General features: G+C 44.0%; 1 protein-coding gene across 8 annotated transcripts in view; it reads left to right on the top strand.

Moving 5' to 3' along the window:
* ACACA (acetyl-CoA carboxylase alpha) overlaps positions 1-16,874 on the top strand; it is a 126,676-nt gene that overhangs the window by 29,593 nt on the left and 80,209 nt on the right. For all 8 annotated transcript variants that reach the window (XM_051635482.1, XM_051635476.1, XM_051635477.1 and 5 more), the window contains 11 exons: positions 251-401; positions 1,738-1,872; positions 2,701-2,847; positions 3,355-3,543; positions 3,871-3,971; positions 4,529-4,617; positions 5,979-6,103; positions 10,569-10,682; positions 12,141-12,254; positions 12,864-12,953; positions 13,360-13,478. In XM_051635482.1, the coding sequence (XP_051491442.1) occupies positions 251-401; positions 1,738-1,872; positions 2,701-2,847; positions 3,355-3,543; positions 3,871-3,971; positions 4,529-4,617; positions 5,979-6,103; positions 10,569-10,682; positions 12,141-12,254; positions 12,864-12,953; positions 13,360-13,478 (1,374 nt within the window). The remainder of the gene's footprint in view (positions 1-250; positions 402-1,737; positions 1,873-2,700; positions 2,848-3,354; positions 3,544-3,870; positions 3,972-4,528; positions 4,618-5,978; positions 6,104-10,568; positions 10,683-12,140; positions 12,255-12,863; positions 12,954-13,359; positions 13,479-16,874) is intronic.

Raw genomic sequence — 16,874 nt, 5'->3', positions numbered from 1 at the left:
TAGATGGTTGGAAGAACCAACTTCATTGGTTCTGGTTCTGACAGTGAGTGATACCTGTTGTAGAGAAGAAGCCCAGAAGTATTACACATACAACCTTGCTAATACACATACAGCCACACCATTCAGCTCCTCAGAGTTGACTGAGGTGATTTTGTTGAGTTCTGCTTTGAAGTAGAATAAGGAAAGAGAGAATGGATTTTCCCTTCCCACAGGACATGCTGCTGCAGTGATTTGCCCCCTTCTCTCCTAGGTATCGCATCACTATCGGTAACAAGACCTGTGTGTTTGAGAAGGAGAATGATCCCTCCATTCTGCGCTCACCTTCGGCTGGAAAGCTTATCCAGTATGTGGTGGAGGATGGGGGGCACGTGTTTGCAGGCCAGTGCTTTGCAGAAATAGAGGTAAAAAAGTCTTAAGAACTGACCTGGCTGCAGATACTGAATCTGCCCAGGCAAAAACTGGGGGGCAGGGGAAGGTGAATGCTTTGGAACTGGGAATTCAGTGTGAGGGATAATTCACAGTATTTCCTTTTCCATCTTAGTCTGTGTTTTAAACTGGACTAATGCAGGAATCAGCAGTGAGACTGGTGGGGTGGAGAAGAAATTACTCAACAGCTGAAATTGGAGTGTTAATGACTGTAATACCAAGTGATGAGCAAAATTTCTCATCAGTGAGACTGTGCTTGTCGTCTTGGTGTGATACTGAGGGAGAGTGGGATCCATGTGTACTATGTTTTCTAGCTGTGGTGAAGACCTTCTAGTTGTACAGCACTACTTAGTACTAACACAGACTCAGAAGCTGAGATATATGCTAGGATTAAGTAACAAATTAAGACTTCTATGATTACCTGATCTTTTATCAGGTTGATTGGATGAATTAAGTGTCATCTTCTCCCTGGGAAGTTACTTAACTTTTAGAGAGGAGGAGGATGAACAATTTCTGCATCACTGTGAGGAAAGCAGAAGAGGTTGTGTAGGAGTGCAAGGCTCAAAACAGATTTGAGGGAGGGGAGGGTGTGTTGACAGAGGGGCAATTAAACCCATTAGGGACAATGTGTACAAGAAAAACATCAAGCCAGAGATCCAGGTATTTTGTATAACTCATTTTACACTGCAGCAGATCCATGGCTAAGAAGAAAGCACCTACTCAATTTCTCTGTTCCCGTTTATGGTGCACAGTATAGCAGTGGTAAAACTGGGCTGCCTCCACTCCTACCAAACTCTTCTGCAAGAGCTTCCCTGTTTGATCTAAGGAAGCTTGTGAAGAGTGTTCTGAAACCTGTGACCTCTAGAAAGTAATCCTAGCTCCCTCTGCTGGAAGCCATTGCTTTCAGCAAAGGCTAAAAATGTGCTGCTGTAGCTTTTGAGCGTGGCCCTCCCACTTGCAGCCTTCATAGTCCAGCAGCTGCAACAGTAAATTGTATCTTCTTTGTTCATTGTCTTGAATGTGGGGCCTTCTTGAGTACCTGTGGGTCCGAGCAGTGTAGAACAGGGGACCTTCCTGAGGATGGCCTCCTGCTGTGCTAATTTGTGGCCTAGTAATTTGTTCTACAGTTCACTGAAGTGCTTGGGATTTAATTCCCAGTGTGTGTGCTTTAAGCCTTTGAGAAAGCCTGAAAGCAAAAGGTGCTCGTGCAGGTCAGTTTGTCTGTGGTAGGACACTGGCTGCTGGCTGCCAAAACTGGAACCATTTGGCAAACATGGCAGCTGTGTGTGTAACCTGTTTTCCTTGCTACAGGTGATGAAAATGGTGATGACACTAACAGCAGGAGAATCAGGCTGCATCCATTATGTCAAACGCCCAGGGGCAGTCTTGGATCCAGGCTGCGTGATTGCCAAGCTCCAGCTGGATGATCCCAGCAGGGTTCAGCAGGTGAGAAGTTGCAGGAAGCGCAGGTTGTTTGTTGTGTTTTTAATTGAGGAGTGATGTTGAGAGTGGTATGATCTAGTCCAGTGTACTGAGCTAATTTCAGATTTGTGCATGATACTGGAATTGTCATTTAACCATTTATTTGTCTTACTTGAAGACTAGGACTCGGGTTATTGCCTCTTTTTCTGATTCAGGCTAAGCTTATGTACTCTTCTTGTTCTCTTCTTACCTCAGCACTCTTGTGGGTGCATGGCTGGCTAGAATATTGCAGGTTGGCCCAATTTTTCTGTCTGCTTTACCTCCTGTGGAAGTTTATTTAGCTTCTTTTTATCTTGTGTTCTTTAAGTGACCCCCTTTGGGAGGATGGGAATTGATAAACCACTCCAAGAGTGGGACCAGGTGAAAGCAATTGTAGCAAATCTGGAAAAAAACCACAACAAAACATAGGACATGGATCTTTTTTTAGGTGAAAGGCAAAGACGTATCGATTTAGGGATAGGAGTCTGGCACGTAGGAAAGCAATTGTCAGCACCAATCTGTTGGCTTTTCCTGTGCTTTTCTTGGAGATTTTTGGTCATCCTAGTTCTAAAAAATAAGATCAGCCATAAAGTATTTGGGAGAGAGGCTGGAAGCTTATTTTGTGGGTGTGCAACATAGAACTGTTGGAGATCCAGCTTATAACTTTTCTGTCTCTCAATCCAATGCACTTTTCACTCTGTGAATTCTTCCAAGTTAAATCTGAGCCTCCAGTCAAGGGTAACTGGATGTGACCAGCCTGGATGATGGCAGCCAGGAGGGTTAGTGCCACTGTGCTGGTCTCTGTGTTTCCAGGCTGAGCTGCACACGGGCGCTTTGCCGCAGATCCAGAGCACAGCGCTTCGAGGTGAGAAACTCCATCGCATCTTCCATTATGTGCTGGATAACCTGGTCAATGTGATGAATGGGTACTGCCTGCCAGAGCCCTACTTCAGCAGCAAGGTACTGGTTCTTTCTTGTTTCAGACTGCTCAAGGGTAGGGCTGGCTCATCTGCATGTCCCAGCCAGAGGACCAGGAATGAGAGCAGTGCTACCCTGCTAGTGCCAGCTCAGCTCCGTTTTGCTTCTTAGACTTTCTAATAGTCACCAGAGAGTAAGATGAGGGAGTCCCACCTAAAACATCTAAAACAAAGCCAAAGGCAAGGAGTTGAGCTTGAGCTGTACTGCTCGTGCCTGCAGCCTTGTGCATGGGAGCTGCTTGCACAGCTAGCTGTGTGGTAGAAGTCTTAGAGGGAGGAGGAAAGAAGGTGGACAAATCTGATTCAGTTGTTGGCACAATGTAGCACAGCAGCTTGGACATCTACACCAGTTCTTTCTTTTAGTCCCTGGACTAACTGTGTGATGTAACAGTAGTGGAGAAGACTACAATGATAAGCTTTTCCTTTTCTCCCTTCTTGCTGCTTACTCTTTTCCTCATGCTTATCTTCACACTGCCTTGTCTCTCTCCAGGTGAAAGGCTGGGTGGAGCGACTAATGAAGACACTGAGAGATCCATCTTTGCCTCTGCTGGAACTTCAGGACATCATGACCAGTGTCTCTGGACGGATCCCACCCAATGTAGAGAAGTCCATCAAAAAGGAGATGGCCCAATATGCCAGCAACATCACATCAGTCCTTTGCCAGTTTCCCAGCCAACAGGTGATCAACCACACTTATATAGAGGAATAAAAAACAATTTGTGTTGGAACAGAGAGAGGAGGTTGCTTTACATTCTCTGGAGGTCAGAGTAATGAGATAAGGTAATGAGATGTTGGAAGATGTTTTCTCCAGTATATGATACTTCACATTCATTTTTTGTATCATGATCAGGACATTAACTTCCTTAGCATTTTAAGGCTTTGGCCTTTGCTGGAAGATACTGAAATTCTGGTCTGATCTGTCTGGAAGTTCTTAGCTTCCCTGCTGGTTGTTCAGCCAGATCATCCCATCCAGGACTGGGACTGCCATGTGATTGCTCTCTTTCAGATTGCCAACATCTTGGATAGCCACGCAGCCACCCTGAACCGCAAGTCGGAGCGCGAGGTCTTCTTCATGAACACACAGAGCATTGTGCAGCTTGTACAGAGGTGAGCCATTTTCAGGGCTGCCCCCTAAGCCTTTTTGCTGCTGCTTCGAAGACCTGAGCCTGCTTATCTTTAATCAAATGGTTTTATTACAGTTGAAGTCTAAATCACCAGGAACAAGCCTGCATGCTTCTCTTGGAGGTCAACAGCAAGGGACTGTGTGTGTGCGGCCCCTGGCTGCCTGTGTGAAGGACACATGCAGATCCTTCCCTTTTTTTCCCTTTGCCATATGAAAGAAAGATTTAACTTCTGTCCTGACACTCACATCTTGGCTGTTTCACCAACCCACTGGTGTGCATTATGCATTTTGGTGTCTAGACTTTTGAGTATTTTTAGAAGAAAAAGGATGTTTTGATGCAAAACATCGGCCATGCTACCCCATGACAGTAATGGCAGCGTATTCACATAACAGCTGGGATTTTCAGGACTAGGTGCACTTCTTTTTTAACCAAACAGGCTTATCCTGCCACTCATGTTGAGTGCTGTTCACCTGCAGGTCTCCAGAAGCAGCGCTGTGCCCATCTCGCTCAGTGCTGGGTTTGACTTCCTTGCTTCTGCAGGTACCGCAGTGGTATTCGGGGTCACATGAAGGCTGTGGTGATGGATCTGCTCCGTCAGTATCTGAAGGTGGAGACTCAGTTTCAGCATGGTGAGTCTAAGCACAGCAGGAAAGGCATGGAGCTGTTGGAGAGGGTCCAGAGAAGGGTCACAAAGATGACCAAAGGGCTAGAGCAGCTCTGCTATGAAGACATGCTGAGAAAGTTGAGGCAGTTCAGCCTGGAGAAGGGAAGGCTCCAGGGAGACCTTAGAGCACCTTCCAGTTCCTGAAGGGGCTCCAGGAAAGCTGGGAAGGGACTTTTCACCAGAGAGGGCAATGACAGGACAAGGGGTGATGGTTTTTAACTGAAAGATGGGAGATTTAGGTTAGACATCAGGAGGAAATTCTTCACCGTGAGGGCAGTAAGGTGCTGGAATAGGTTGTGGCTGCCCCATCCCTGGAGATGTTCAAGGCCAGATTGGATGAGGCTTGTGCAGCCTGGTCTGGTGGGAGGTGTCCCTGCTTTTATGGCAGGGGAGTTGGAACTTCATGATCTTTAAGGTCCCTTCAAACCATAACGATTATGATTCTGTGAATTTTCTGAATGAGCAATATTTGGTCCACATGGACCCACTTTAAGACAGAAGTGTTCCCTCACTGTGTCAGCAGTGGCTGAGCATTGGAGAGCTCCCTCACCTGAGTGTTCCAAGTGTAGAAACTTCATATTAGAAGGCTGATTTTTATTTCCTGATTTCTTAGCATTTGCAGAAAAAAACAGAACCAGAACAACTGTTTAAACTCACCACATGATTTAGTTGTCTTGGCTGTTTATTACATTCTATAGTAAGAAAGTCAACTACAGTAAAAAAAAAAATAAATGTCACTGAGTATTTGTAACTGCTGTAAAATACCAGGAAGCTGTTTGTGGTTCTTATCATGAGAAAAAAGCTCAAACAGCCTGAAACAGAATTGAAATAAATGCATTGCACTCCTGTGTCCAGGCACAAGATGGCAATGAAGCACTAGCTGATTTTGAGGCTCTGGTTCTTCCAGGTAGTTCAGATTTAGTTCTACTTTTCTTTTGTCCTGTTCCAATACCTGCACCCTGCTAGTGGTACTGCAGATTCATTTCCACTTCAATTTGCTGGTAGTAGAGGATGGTGCAAGTCTTTCTGCTGTTATTTTTTGTCTTCATTTGAATGAGAGGCTGAGCCCACCATTCCTCTCTCTGCGTTCCTTGCAAAGGCATATTTGATATTGGAACTGTTTTAGTAACAGTAGGATGCTTGAATTAAACTCCAAGGGGGTGAGAGGGAAATGCTTCCTTCTCAGAACTGATTGTGTGGACAGTGAAGTAGATTCTCAAAACGTATGTGTAAAAATATGTTTTAAAAATAAAAGAGAAGTCTAGTTGTGTGTTACATGCCACAGAGGTGTGGAGACTGGAAAAAAATGTGCATTTGTGATTGCAGGTCACTATGACAAGTGTGTCTTTACCCTTCGGGAAGAGAATAAAAGTGATATGAATGCTGTGTTGAACTACATCTTCTCTCATGCTCAAGTCACTAAGAAGAACCTGCTTGTTACAATGCTCATTGTAAGTTGTCTTTTGGTGCTCTAGAAATTTGCATCTTCTTACCGTTGTATGTTTCATGCTTTGAAAGGTGCTGAATTGGCAGCTCTCATCTTTAAAGAGAGAAGCCTTCTAGCTACAGAAGTGGTGCCAGCAATGTGGAGTTTCCTCACGGGTTCATAGGGCATGTAAGCCACGTGCTAAAGGAGACCCAGAGTGTACTGTTCCTCTCAGTGTCTGTGCACCTTCTGGGTCATGACTGTCCTGCATTGATTGCCCATCAAAGTGCAATGAAGGCTTATTATGCAAGTGATTTGTGAGCATCTGTGGGGAGATGAGAATGCAGACTTAGCTCTTACACTGGGAGAATGCTAAAGTTGAACTTTCTGACACTAGGCTGTGACTTTATATTTGGTTTAGTTTGCTACTTCATCTTCAGTGGTCTCAGAGAGGTCCTGTCTTTGTATAGCTCCTGGTACTCAAACTGGAGTTGCTTGGAAAGCAGAGCAATATGCTACTAGCACAAAAAGATGATTATTTTGTGGTAATAATTCTATGATTGCAGCATTTTTATGGTCCTTCATTACTAAGGAGGGTGACTTCCTGGTAGTGCATGGTATTAGCCAGCCCATATGAAGGCCCTTGAGGGGCTTCATGTGTTCTTCCTCAATGAGCCATAGTTTGGTCTTACAGGCTTGGCAGTCGCTCACTCAGCTTCTTCCTGGTTATCATCTCAGAAATTCTTCTGAGTTCTGTAGTGGTGCTTTCAGGCTGGCTGCCCTCTGGGCTGCATGATGAAATCTGACCAGGACTCAACATCTCAGCACAAAGCTGGTCACTCCAGATGAGGCCTCTGACCCTTGGGATGGTGTGCAGTTGTCCAGGGGTCTTAGAAAGTGTTGGGGGATCTCCTGGGGTGGGAATTCCTCTTGGACAGTAGAATTTCCACCCTAGAAACACAAATGAATCCTCATTCCAGGACCTGCCATCACCTTCTTATGTTCTTCTGATCATGTTCTTCTTCATGATCTCAGTTCTCATTGAATTCAGTCCCACTGAAATGGGTAAAACTCCCAGTAAATTACATTTCCAGGAAAAAGAATTAAAAAGGAACAATTGAGCTCTGCCTCTTTTTTCCTGTTTCCTAAAAAGCCTCATGAAATTCTGTCCCACATAATGCTTTGAAGCAGAATGAATGCCCAGCTTCCTCAAGGCCGGATGAATTTAACTGCAACATGATTTTCAAGAGACTAGAGTTAGGAATCCTGCTTTTTAAGAGGCTAATTACATTACTATCTCTCTCCCACCCACTTTTTCTTTTTTCTTTTCTTTTTCCCCCCTCCTTCCCCAAACATAATGAAGTCTGTTACTGCCAAAAATATGTCCAAAGTAGCCGTCCACAAAATAACTCTCAAAAGCTGAAAAAGAGTCATAATTGTCCTAGGCTGAGGCTGAGTTTCTTAAATTCTAATTTGTAAGATATAAGGACCCTGGCATTCTTTCTTTCTGGCTCTCCTATTTTTTTTTTCCTTTCCCTTTTTGGTGTGTGGTGTGATTGTAAGTAACGCTTGCCTTAAGAATCTCATTATTTGAACACGGAGCCATATTTCCTCTGAGAATTCTGGAGTAGCTTTGAGCCGAGGCTGTTCATTTCTCAAGTAATCATGCTGGCGTGATGGAGAGAGAAAATGGCAGCTGTTCTCAGCTCAGGCCTTCAATTTTCTTCAGAGTCCAGTCACTCAAGTGTGTAATTACACGGGGGTGCCGGGGAGGCGTTAGGCCTTGTCAAAGAGCTGGTTTGAGGCTTTGCTCGCTGCCTTTGCCAATCAGTGCAGGCAAAAGCCAACGCAGCGCCAGCTACCTGCTTTATTTTGCTGTTGTCATCCTGATTATTTCTTGCTAAAGTAGGACTGAAACTTTTTTTGTCTAGTTTTTCACCTCCACGCAGGCTGAGCCTTGCTGGGGCTGCACGTTGGCTGGCGCAGTGACAGGCTGAGGGAGTGTGGGGTGTGCTGGGAGATGCAGAGAAGCTGCGTGTGGGTGTTCTTCCCACCACTCTTGGTTGTTTCCTCGCAAGTAAAGGCTGAAATACCAGTTTGCCAGAATTCAAAATGTCCTGGAGGGCGCATCCTGCACAGGGAGGAAGAGCAGGTGGGTGAGGAGCAGGAGGCGGGAGCACCATTTGTGTGGCCTCCACCAGCGCCGTGCATGAGGCCTTCCCACGGGTGTCTGTCCTCACATGAGCACAGTGTCACAGGGACTTCTCAGCTCAGATGGGTAACGGGGGCTCCAACGTGCCTTTGGTCACAGTGTCATCTCCAGCAGGGCTAAGGATTGCTATCAGGTGAGCTACGGGCCACACTGTTAACCAAAAGGCTCACTTCTCTTTCTTCCCACTCATGTTCCCCTCGTGTCTGAGGGACCCTGTGGCGCATTTGGTGTCATCGTGGTGAAGGCTGTGGCATTTTATGGGTTGCTGGGCTATTTATGTGGGATGGTTTAAGTTTGTCCTCCAAGGGCACACGTCATGTCAAAATACTTTGATGTTTATGCTGCTGTTATTGATGTATCCCTAGGAATCCATTATTAACAAGGGACTCTGAGGATGGTTCTAGTAATAGTGTTATGCTGCCATCATTCACCTTTTTTAGCTAGCAGGCGTTTAAGGCAGGATGAGAACTACTTCATCCTTCATATATTTGTTGAAATATAGTGTGATTTGAAGTGTATGTTCATTTTATGTACTTAACTGACTGTTGTACACTCATCCTGGCCTTAACTGGACAGAATTGCTTGTGGCATGGCAGATGTCCTGTGTTCTATTGGATTTTTGTTACCTTGAGCAGTAACATTACAACATGCAGGAATTTGTATTTCAAATACGACAAAGGCAGTTCTTGAGTTATTCACTGTGAATTCACTCAGTGACCTGGAGTGGATAAATGTACAGAACTTTATTTGGGAACAATCAGTGTAATGTTTGCTGGACCAAGACTGGTTAGTAGGGGGCACAATCCAATTAGAGTTAGTAGCTTAGAATTTTTTTTATTTTTTTTTTAATAAAAGTGATTTGACTGTGGTGTCTCTCCCTCGGAGATGTACACCATCATTCCTGGAGTGGCATGGAGCTTGAGTGGAGTTGGGGAGAAAGGGGTCAAGAACAAAACCTATTTAGCTTTGGAATTGCCTGTAGTGTGAGCTGTTATTTGTTAGCCTATGGGAATTGTTTATTTGTTTCTTGTTTTTTACTTTATTTTCCCTGGAAAGCTTACTAATCTAACCTGCTGTTCAGATGTTTCCCCTTTTCCTTTTCTGTTCCTTGGATCTTCAAAGGGCCTTTTCTGGACTCTTAAACTTTAAGGCACAAGCTCTCTTTCCTGTTGCAAATCCCTGTTTCATCTCCCAGTTTTCCTCCTATGATTCATTTACCAAGAGAAAACCTGTTAAGTGCTGAACAAACAAGTGCTGTTAAAGGTGCCTAGAGGATTTCCATCTTGGAAAGAGGGAGGGAAGAGGCTCACAAACCAGTGTCAGTAGGAAGTCTGTGGGATTATTCATGGAAATAGAAACTATTTTTGGAAGAAAGTCTTCCTGAGAGTGCACCTCCTCTGTTCAGGAAACAAAACACCTTGAAGTCTTTACTGTTAGCATTCCTTTGAATGGCTGAATCTAAAGGAATTTTGAAACAGCATTAACACTGAAAATGATGGTGTTCAGTTGGATTGTTTTATCCAGCCAATTCAGACAGTGAAGTAGGCTAGTGAACTTCCTCAGAATCCAGACTGTCTGTTTAGAAGAAATATTATGGAGTCAGTCCTGTAGTGTGGCAGGAAACATACAATTTCTGGGTTTACTTGGCTTTGCTTAGCCTTGTTAGAGGAATGATAGGATTTATTTTTTTTTTCCAGTGTTGCTGAAGCTGTACAGAGCATGTGTATGGCTTGGGGTTGTGGAGTTGTGAGGTTTTTTGGTTTTGAGAGTTTTTTTTTCAAGTGGACTTCAGGAGGTTCTCCTGGCAGTTAAACTCTTTCTGTTTAGTCACATTTCATGGTGAAAGTTTGCTAATCTTTGGATGCTACATAAGGTATTTCACTACAATTAAATGTTCTTTGAATTTTGCATTGATGCCAGGGGAGACTTCTGGTACAAAGCTGAAGTTGGGTAATGGGAAATGTTTTACTTGAGTCTCTCTGACAAGGCAGTATTCTTCATGTGTTTGGATGCCAAAATACATACTACAAATAAGAAAATGGGTGATGGTGCCAATCCCTTCTTTCCTTTATTCATATGTGTGAAATTATTGAAAGCCTAATACTTGTACCCCTGTCAGCACAGAATTACAGAATAATTTAGAGCAAGAGCTCTAGAGGTGTTGTGGTCCAGCACCTGAGTGCACGTGTGTATGTATTTCAGGTTTAACCTCCATTGTAGGAGGACAGAAGATGGTTTTTTCTCTGTTCTAAACATTTTCAGTTCTCTTTATTTTTAGGACCAGCTATGTGGTCGTGACCCCACCTTGACAGATGAGCTCATTAATATTCTGACTGAGCTGACCCAGCTCAGCAAGACAACCAACGCTAAAGTGGCCCTGCGAGCACGGCAGGTAAGGGAGCGTGTTTAGCAATCCAAGCTGATCCCTGCTAGGGACAGACTGTGTCATTGCTGATCAATGCTGTTCCCACTCAGAGCTCTCTTTTGGAAAGTCTATGCCTCTTGATGTTTATTTTGATTACTATGCAAATGTAAAGAGTAGTTTACTAACCAATTATAACCCGTTGTGACAGTCTAACAAAGATTGCAGTGGATTCCCAAAATCTGTAACGTAAAGATTACATTCCTTTGTTCCTTCTCCAGGAAATTTTGTCTGGCTCATAAAGGAGTTAATTGACAGTAGCCTATGTGTGATAGAGGAAGTCAAAATACATGGTCACTGTGCTTCCTTCTGGCATTATAATCTGTGACCCTGACAAGCACAGGCTGCCTGGAACATGCAGTGGAACAGGCAGCAGTGCAGTGAACAGCCAGGACATGCTCTCCGGGCTCATCAGCTACCTTACAGTTGTGAAGCAGTGTGTGCAGAGAAAAAAGAGGACAAGATGTTCTTTGCAACTGCTAAGGAATTACTGCAAATAATTATGTTGGTGTTTGCAGGGTTTCTTCTAGCTTTTTGAGTTGTGTTCTGTCTATTTCTTTTTCAGATGAAATGAGTTGAAAAAACTCTTGATACTGTCAATTCCAAGAGTCTAGTAGAGATAATAATTTGAATGTCAGATATCCACCTGGATATTATTGTGAGCTTCCTCTTTAGCAATTAGTCTGTAGATAGGAAGGAGTGAGAGAGCATAATCCTTTCACCATGATGCTGACCCTGTAGTCTGATCACTCTCTCACTCCACAGTCCCTTTGGGGTTCTCTCCTTTTATTTCAGACCTTGATTGTTCAAAAGGAGTGGGGTGTTTGAAGCTGCTCAGTGACCTTATGTTTCCTTCAGGATTGTATTTGTGTCCTTGAACCATTCTGTTATTGAACTTCTCAGCAGCACGCTGGGGATGGTGCTGCAGTCCTCCTGTATGTCTTTATGTTGCTCTTTCACTTCATTTTCCCCTTCAAGCTGCTTCCCCTTCCTATCTCCATGTCCTTCATGTTGGGCATTTAATACCTGGCACCAGTGTCTCTTGCTTCCTCTGCTGGGAAGCTGTGAAAGGCAGTCTCTGTTGCTGGCCTCCCCACAGCTGCTGCCTGCCAGATCTGCTTTCCAATTAACAGCCGGTCAGGCAATCCCCAGGACTAGCAGCTCTGCAGTGCTAAATCACATGCACTGATGGAACTTGATTGAAGCTGTTCCTCTTCTCCATGGGGAATTGCCAATAATACAAACCGAGCAGATACACAAATGAGGCTGGGGAGGGGAGCATCACCCAGGTGCCACAGAATTCACAGGAGAAACCAGTCACCTCTTCTGGGATGAAGCAAACTCTTGCTGCCTTGGAGGTAACAGCCTCCTGCTGAGGGCCCCACGTAGCTCCTTTCACTGACACTCCTTGTGTTTGCTCTTTGCCAGGTTCTTATTGCTTCCCATTTGCCATCCTACGAGCTGCGTCACAACCAGGTGGAGTCCATCTTCCTGTCTGCTATCGACATGTATGGACACCAGTTCTGCATTGAGAACCTGCAGGTATCTACCAAACTTCTCTCCTTACTTCCCTGGTTTCGTCTCACTGCTCTTAATGTTCCTGTATTAAATCTCACCTGTGGTCCCAAAGTCTCTGTGGCTTAATATGGTATTTTTCTGGTTTCTAGCTTCCCCCTCATTTTTGTTTTCATTCCTGCACTGATACCACAATGACCTCATCATGGTCATGTTCTTCACTGAGAGAGTGGTCAGTCATTGGAACAGGCTCCCCCAGGACGTGGTCATGACACCAAGCCTGTCAGAGTTCAAGGAGTGTCTGGATGATGGTTTTAGTCATATGGTTTAGTTTTAGGTAGTCCTGAGAGAAGCAGGGAGTTGGACTGGGTCATCCTTATGAGTCCCTTCTAACTTGAGATCATAGAATGATAGAGGTTCAAAGGGACCTCTGGAGATCAACCCCACTACCAGAGCAGGATCACTTAGGGCAAGTCACAATGTTCTGTGATTGTGTGATTTAATATAAAAATTGTTGATGAACAACAGGATAAGCATGGAAATCAGAACTAGTGAGGCTTGATTTGGGGTTTATTGCCTGACTGTATTTGCAAGACAGGCAGTTCTCAAAACTCTGCTTAATGTGATCTCTTCTAGAAACTCATTTTGTCTGAGACATCCATCTTTGATGTGCTACCCAACTTTTTCTACCACAGTAACCAGGTGGTAAGAATGGCAGCTCTGGAGGTAAGTTTATTTCCATTGAAAATCTAAATATTTTAAATTTTTCTGTGTGTTTTGTTTTGAGCACTAATGTCCTGCAAGATTAAGAGAGCTGTAGGTTGTGCAGAATCTGGCATTTAACAGCATTAATTGTCATAGTTGACTGAAATTTCAGATTCAAATTGTCTTTTTTGCTTGAAGAAGACTTAGGTGGTTGAAATGATTGAAAGTGAAACTGCTGTCAGAGAATGTGATCAGCCTGCCCTGCGTGCCTTGTGCTGATGGCTGAAAATTCTGGTTGAATTACAGTTGTAATTTGGAGGTATCAGTTTGGGTTTTAATATTTTTGATGTCTCTGGTGCATTGTGTCTTCTTTCTCACTTTCTGCTTCCTTAGCACAGTTGAGCTGACTGAGTTTCTCCCTCACCAGGTGTATGTTCGAAGGGCATATATTGCCTATGAACTAAACAGTGTCCAGCATCGCCAGCTGAAGGACAACACCTGTGTGGTGGAGTTCCAGTTCATGCTCCCTACCTCCCATCCAAACAGGTCAGATCACGTGTTCAGATGCCTTTGGAATCAGAGGGGCTACATCCCATCTTGGCAAAGAAAACTTGTAATAGAGTTGGTGGAGAAAGGGAGTCCCAGTGCCTCAGATAAGCACAAACCATTTTGGATAAATCCCTACATTATCCAGTTCCTTTTAAAACCTCAGGACCTGTGGGTAGTTTGTGCAGTTTGGATTAATTGACATATGATACAGTTTTCATGTATTTTCTGATTTTGAAGTTCACCTTCTGTAGTAACATTCCTCTAGAACTTCAGTTCTAGCTGAATCCCAAGCCTTCCAAAAGATACAGTGCTAGACAGGATAATGAAGTACTTGGAATCTTAATGAAGAGCAGTCGAACAGTCTGTGCCCACTCCCTGCCAGCCCTTTGTAACTGGGGTTCTCTCTTCTTTCAAACTTGGCTTTATGGGATAAGGTGAAATCTTTTCTAGCCTGTGTTTTTCTGACTGAGGAGACCAAGATGCATGTATGAGTGTATCTTATACACAAGTGCTGGAGTTGACAGACTTTGGTTTTCAGTCAGTGTGTTTCACTTCTCGTGATTGCGACCTAAGCACCACCTACTCGCTTCCCTGTCTTCTAGAAGAGCACATCTCCTAGGGTGTGCTAAGATAATTAAAAAAACAAACAGCAAAACACAAACAAACTTAATTATCAGAACTTTTTCAGCATCCATCAGGTTAGTCAGTTCCTGTGTTTTTTCCTTTGCAACAGGAGCTCAGGAGGGTATTTTAGACCCTATTTTCTTGTCCCCGGCAGCGCAGTGTGTGCTGGAGCTGAGAGGCGCAGTGAGCTCCGTGGCCACCGGGTGCCACTCTTGGTCTGTGCTGCTCTGGCACTGTGGGACCAGTGCTATTTTTCTCCTTTGTTTCCAAACATCTTTTTCCTTATTTTATTTTTGGTGGGGCTGGGCGGTGGAGTCCAGTCTCGCTTCATTGAGAATCCATCAGTACATTATATGAAATGGTTTTCAGAATCTGGTTTGCTAGAAACGAATGACTGTCCTCAACAAGCAGCACAAAACACTCATGATACAAATGGGACATGCATTTGGTCTCATCTGTTTCCTACATTTCTAGAATATTTGTAAATAATTGCATACTATTTTTAGTATACCCCTTTATAATACTCCCTCCCTGCCCTCATTCTTTCTCCATTTCTTCTCTTTGCTGGTTTCAGTTACCTCTGTTGCTTGGGGCTTGTTTGGCCTGCCCGTGCTGACCACTGCTCTATTACTGTGCACAAACTTAATTGGACAAGGTCGGCTGGAAGAGGATAACTGTTACCTGCTTGGGGAACAGCTTCTTTGTCCTGAAATCTCCTCTCCCCTTGAAGCTGAATTTGCTGGGGCAATGTTCTGAAGCTCAGTTCTGCTGACTGAAAATACATCATGGTCCTTGCGCGGAGGCGAGCAGGCTTGGGGACAAATTCCTTGCTTGAATTCAGTTCCTTTGAGTTGCACCTCCATCTGTTAGTGATGAATTTGGCTCCTGTTGCTTGGTGCAGCTTCTTGCAGTGTGTACCTACTTGTGTGGCTATTGTGTGGCTGGGTGCTGAAGCACAGCCTGTAGCAGGATACTTAGGAGCTTAAAATAAGCACCAAGTGGGTAGGTTTAAGCTGACTATAAAGGCAGGCCTTAAGTTCAGACCAAGACACAGAAATTTCAAAACTCTGACATTGTCTTTCTTGAGTTGTCTTTGTTGTTTTTCACCATGTTCTACGTCCATCGTATGTTTTTCGTACGTAGCATTGAGATTTTAGACTGAAAAGCTAAAATTGCTTTCCAAGGGCAAGCCCTAAAGCCAAAATATCCCAGGTGACCAAAGCAAAACGTCCCTTTGAGGCTTTGCAGGGTTGGGTCCTGGTGAACCAGGAGTAGATACCAGAGAGCATTGTTTCTTGGAGCTGGTGATGATTGTATGATGCCACACATTTTTCAGCACTTTATCAGATATTTTTAAGCCCTTGTCCCTTTTCTGTCTGATTTCTGTGAACATTTAAGGGTCTGAATTTTACTGGAGCAAATATTCATGTAGAGAAGATAGTAACTGATAATTGTGGCTATATTTAAATTCTTTTTTATTGGTTTTTAACCCTGGTATGCCTTTACTTAATTGTAATAGAAACAATCACAGTCTCTACTTCTGATCTGACTAGTCACAGCTAGACACTCAGACTTTATATTTTTGGTCACTGAATGATTGCCATCAACTACCCACAGGAAAGCTTTACATGGAAGCAGAAAGGAGAGCAAAGCTGTTAAATCTGCTAACAAAATCATAGAAATGCAACCTGCTCCTGGTGGGTTTGGCAGGCAGAAACTGTTTTGGGAATTATTTGTTTAAATTAATAGAAAGCATCCTGTTGTAAGAATCCCACTGATTCTGGTTGCAAGGGTAAGACATAGGGAGAAAAACTGCTTCTAATTGAAACCGTAGAGAGCTTGATAGATCAAACCCAGCATTCCTTGTTGCCCAGTGCATGGCAGATGAGGAGTACAGTGTAACCATCTGGTGCCTTTTGCAGCAAATGGAGTTTGGAAGCCCTCTCCAAGCAGAGGAGTTGGGGTAATCCAGTCTGGAGGAAGCAATCCGAGGGTATCTATGGGATGCTGATGGCTGTGTGCTGCAGCAGGGTACTGCAAACAAACACTTCAGTGCAGAGCCCCTTGCATTTGGATAACCTGCCTCTTTCAGTCATCTAGAGTCCTGGTGAGAAAAGATGGGAGAGAGAAATGAGCCCTGTTCTGAGCTGTTCTTTGCTTCCCTCTTGTTCAGACTGCCCTGCTGAGATGGGAAGCTGGTGGAATATTGACTGGTGTTTAGAGAGTTCAGCTTCCTTTGTGAGAGTGGCAAGCCAGGTGACAGACACTGAAAGGCCTTTCTGAGGTGTTCAGCACATGAAACAGTGCTTGCCTAATCTTAGCTTAAAATCTTCTGTTCAAAGAAACATTGTGTGTCTAGTATAGAGAGAAGGAGAGGGAATTATAGTGCTTTTTTCAAGTCAAGATTTTTTTTCTAATAATCCCCCTCTCCTGCTTTCCAACAGCCTTTCTTATGTTTGAAGCTGTAAGGTTTAAATTAAACTGGGACATTGTCTGCTGTAGCCAGCTTTTGGAGCCTGCTGCACAATTGTGCTGCTGCACTGCTTCTCCTAAAGCATCCCCATTTCTCCAGCTCCCTGCATTCCCTCAGCCAGGTTCAGCTGCTCTCCTGGTCTTTCCTTCCCCAGTAGCAGATGTGCTGGAGGATCAAAAGGGAAGAATTCAGAGGTAAATGTGTTTCCACAGAACAGATCCCTCTGTTTTACTTAGAGGTAAATGTATTCCCTTTGTCAGAAACTTAAGGCAATTGCTGACAAGGGTGACCTAGAG

This window comes from Apus apus, chromosome 18, assembly GCF_020740795.1.
Source record: "Apus apus isolate bApuApu2 chromosome 18, bApuApu2.pri.cur, whole genome shotgun sequence".
NCBI classification, from domain to species: Eukaryota; Metazoa; Chordata; class Aves; order Apodiformes; family Apodidae; genus Apus; species Apus apus.
Note: the sequence above shows the minus strand (reverse complement) of the source record. Positions and strands in the feature narration are given on the sequence as shown.